This window comes from Pteropus vampyrus, unplaced genomic scaffold (assembly GCF_000151845.1).
Source record: "Pteropus vampyrus isolate Shadow unplaced genomic scaffold, Pvam_2.0 Scaffold92, whole genome shotgun sequence".
Classification (NCBI taxonomy): domain Eukaryota; kingdom Metazoa; phylum Chordata; class Mammalia; order Chiroptera; family Pteropodidae; genus Pteropus; species Pteropus vampyrus.
Window position 1 is genome coordinate 2645367 of NW_011888873.1, and position 3951 is coordinate 2649317.

A 3951-nucleotide genomic window follows, 5' to 3' on the forward strand; every position below is an offset into this window, starting at 1 on the left:
AGGGCACCTCCCTAGGATGTCACTAGGTGGCACTATGTGGCAGTCCCTAGACCTGATATGGTCAAGATGGGGTCAGGCTCCTCAACCAGGAGCTTCAGGATCTGCTGCCTGGGATTCCTGCTCTGAGGGCTGAGAGGCCTGTGACCCACACTTCATCAGTACCACCTCATATGTAAGAACTTGGGAGGATAATGCGGGGTACAGTATGAAGATGGTGAAAGCTACTAGGTAGGAAAGGAAGAGGAAGAAAATCATTCAATGCATCATTTTGAAATTAAGGCTGTATATGTAATTCCATTCAATCACTTAGACAAAATGATTAGCTTCTTGTATAGCCAGCCAGCCATTTTATTATTATTATTTTTAAAATCAATCAGAACAATTGTTTCACTAGAGCAGCTTGTCACTTTAATAAAAACTAGTGGATTTACCTATGATCAGACAGATCCCCAATTACTTTCAGGGCTGAGATTTTCATTGCTGTATGCTATATTTGTGGAATTCAGAGTGGAATTTTTAAATCAGGTAATCGGTCTTGGTCTCCCTTTCACCTGTCCCTATGTCATGGGGTACATATGTCTACGGGGTTCGTAATTTAGTGAAGTCGTTAAGAACAAAATGTCCTACCTAGTGCTTCAGGAATCACTGCTTCGTAGACTGTGAGAGAGGAAGCGACACAGTAAATGAGCTGACGAAGCTAAATTGGGATGTGCTGTGATCGTCGCCACAGACAGATAAAGAACAACACAGTATAACAAGCTGGAAATGGCAATAATTTAATAAAAACATTCCCATGGAAAAATACGAGCTACAGCTGGAGAAGGAGGGACAAGGGATGATGGAAATTCAGGAAACGAGAGTCAATGAAATAGTGCAATTTGGAAAGCAGAAATGCCAAGGAGCGATTTATGGGGTGAGACTCTAGATGGGCGTGCAATGCGATATGACAGCTAAACAAGCAAAGGAGAACTCAACCATCACTGCCCCGCTGCATATGACCAGAGCGCCTTGCCCCGTAACCAGTACACCTGGTGACCATCCGCAGTCATTTAGCGACCACCTATTGTTTGGCAGGTATTTAGCATAGTCACGTCCTCCTCCAAAAACTCGGCGAGGCAGGTATTGTCACGTTCAGTAAGGAAACAGAAGCTCAAGGAAGCTAAGTAGCTTGCCCAGGATTACAGAGCTAGAAGGTGGCAAAGTGGATTTAACCCCACGCCAATCCAATTCCAAAATCTCTTCTCTGTACTTCGTAACTGACCACCACTCAGTGAGGAGGCAAGGGGCAGGGGGACACCCCACTGTCCAGGGCTAGAAGGAGCACTGCAATGACCTCTGGCCGCAGGTCGTAAAAGGTGCGCAAGGACCAAGAGACAGAGTACCTGGGTTTCAATCCCACCCCTAACTCTCAACAGCTGTGTGACTCTAAGAGTGTCAGTTAACCTCTCTGTGCCTGCGTTTCTTCAGCTACAAAGTGGGGAAAATAATATGATCCACACTGGGATGCTGTGACGATTAAGTGAATGTCAATGTTGGCTCTTAGTGAACTGTATGGTGCACTAACTACACTGGACTATTACAAGTCTTGTGGGCCAAGCTGAGAGCTGCTGGCACGTTAGCTGTTTTGATTCTGGTCATTCATCACCATCAGTCATTTCTACCTCCTGCATTTGAAATACTTGTTATATTAAACCCTGCTTAGGAAGAACATTATTGGAATACCAGGAATGAATGGTTAGTCTGAAGGACTCAGGCGTGGCCAACTGGCTAGAGCCGCCTCAGGATTCATAAGACCTTTAAGCCTTTTGGCTCACAAGTGAGCACCTGCAGTCAAAGAAAATTTAGTTCTGAAAGAAAGAAGGGTGACAGGGAAGTGATGGTTCTGGAACCCATCCCAAATGAAGGACGGCTGAAGGAAATGAAGAATTACAGGGCCTAAATTCCAGGAGCATGAGCGCCCGTCTTCGAACGTTCGACCAAACGGAGAGGAGAGGACTGTTTATTCTGAGCCACTCCTGAGGGTGGAGCTAGAAGAGAGGTGGATGGGGCAGCACGACGGTGTAAAGAGCATCCGGCTGGTTGTGAGTGGACCGCCTCTGGGTTTCAAAGACTCTGCTAGAAAAATGAGGTGATTAGATTAGACGCTGTGTTTTCCAACAATTCTCTGACGGCAATTGGGTTTCCTACCATTCAATTGGATTCTAACACTAACAACCCGGAGTTAGAGCAGCCCCCACATATTAAGGGGTTCGGTCTCACAAGATTGCCCCACTTCAGATGCCAGCCGTAAGTCCCGGGTCCCCAGCTTATCCACATTTGTGTTTGACTTGGCTACAAATTTGAGGGTTCTCACAATCCCCTTCAGGTTTGATAGTTCACCAGAATGAATCAGAGAACGCAGAAAGGTACTATACTTATGGTTACAGTTTTATTATAAGGGATTCAGCTCAGGACAGCCAAATGGAGGACATACATGGGGTGAGGGGCATAGCACCCACGTTCTCCTTGGGTGCACCCGGCCGGCACATCAGCATTTTCATTAGTTCAGGAGCTCTCTGGCCGCTTTGTTCCAGGGTCTTATACAGAGTTTCATGGTGCAGGCACAAGTGATTGAATCATTGGCCACGTGACTGAACTCAACCTTAGAGGTCAGAGATGAGGTTGAAATTTCTAACCCTCTAATCAGGTGGTTGGTTTTTCCAGTCACCAGTCTCCGTCCTGAAGCTATCTAGTCTCTGCCACCTTAACCCCAAAAGTCATCTACTGGCACAAACTCAGGTATGGAAGAAAGGGGGTCCTTATGAATAACAAAAAGCATGCCTATCACTCAGGAAATTCCAAGGGTTTTAAAGAGCTCTGTGCCAGGAACCTGGGAGAAAGGCCAAATATATTTTTCATTATACCACAGAAACACTTTATGTTCCTTTCTGTCGCTAACATGCTATATTTAGTGGTTCTAAAACTGATTATGAGGTACACTTCAGCTCAATGTAAGAAAATACCTTCATAACTAGAGCCCTTTGGCAAATTAATGGGCTCGCTACCAAGGTCTGAGCTACCTAAAGTAGGAAGAGATCAAGGCTGGATGACCCCAATGTTGAGAAAGGGTCCCCACATTGGGTGATGGTGTGGACCAGATGCTCACTGATCACTATTATTGTGACACGGTGAGATGTAATTGTCTTGCTTGGTTTCAGAATCGAGAGATGCTTCCATATTGGATGAACAGCACTGGCAAGAGGGAAGGCTGGCAGCGTGGGTGGCATGGATATGACAACGAGCTCATGGATATGAGGGGCATCTTCTTGGCCTTTGGACCTGGTAGGTGGGGAAATGACCAAATTCTCTTAGTCATCCATTCCCAAGGAAGTGTCTCCATGGGCTTACGGCGCTAGTAAAGGCTGGCGTGATTTTTTTATGAACCCTCTTTATGAGCAAAGCTGAGCAAACCCAGCCGGTCTCCATGAGACATTTTTGCTGGCTTGCTTTCAAATGCTTCTTGGGTTTGGCAAATGTGGCCAAATAGTTTTCCTTGTAAATTTTAAATCTTGAGTGCAACGAAGAAAATGTATTCCACATGTTCATGATTCATTTTTTACTTAATTCATCAAAATGTTATTTCACAGCTATCTGATGTCCAGGAAAGCTTATCAGGCACCAAGTTGCTGACAGCTGTGAGTCTCAAAATTGACGTGACTGCTTCATGGGGTCTGACTCTCCCACAATTCTTCCCTGTCTAGAGCACCCACCTCTGTGGAGGTCATTTGGCTTAGGACCCGGTCAGAAGCAGGGATGTGCTCAAGGGCAAGCTAGGAAATGACCGGGAGACTGACTTTGAGAATGAGCCAGAATGACTAGGGATGCCTCACATAGAAGCAAATTTACTGTGCCTTCCTTGACCAAACAACTTCCTAAGCCTGGAAGAGAGGTGGAGTAAAGAGGGCCTGTTTG

The 3951-nt window shown here is 45.7% G+C and overlaps 1 protein-coding gene across 1 annotated transcript in view; it reads left to right on the forward strand.

The window, feature by feature from the left end:
• ENPP6 (ectonucleotide pyrophosphatase/phosphodiesterase 6) overlaps positions 1–3951 on the forward strand; it is a 92223-nt gene that overhangs the window by 83881 nt on the left and 4391 nt on the right. The window contains exon 7 of the mRNA XM_011364028.1: positions 3198–3321. Coding sequence (XP_011362330.1) covers positions 3198–3321 — 124 coding nt within the window. The remainder of the gene's footprint in view (positions 1–3197; positions 3322–3951) is intronic.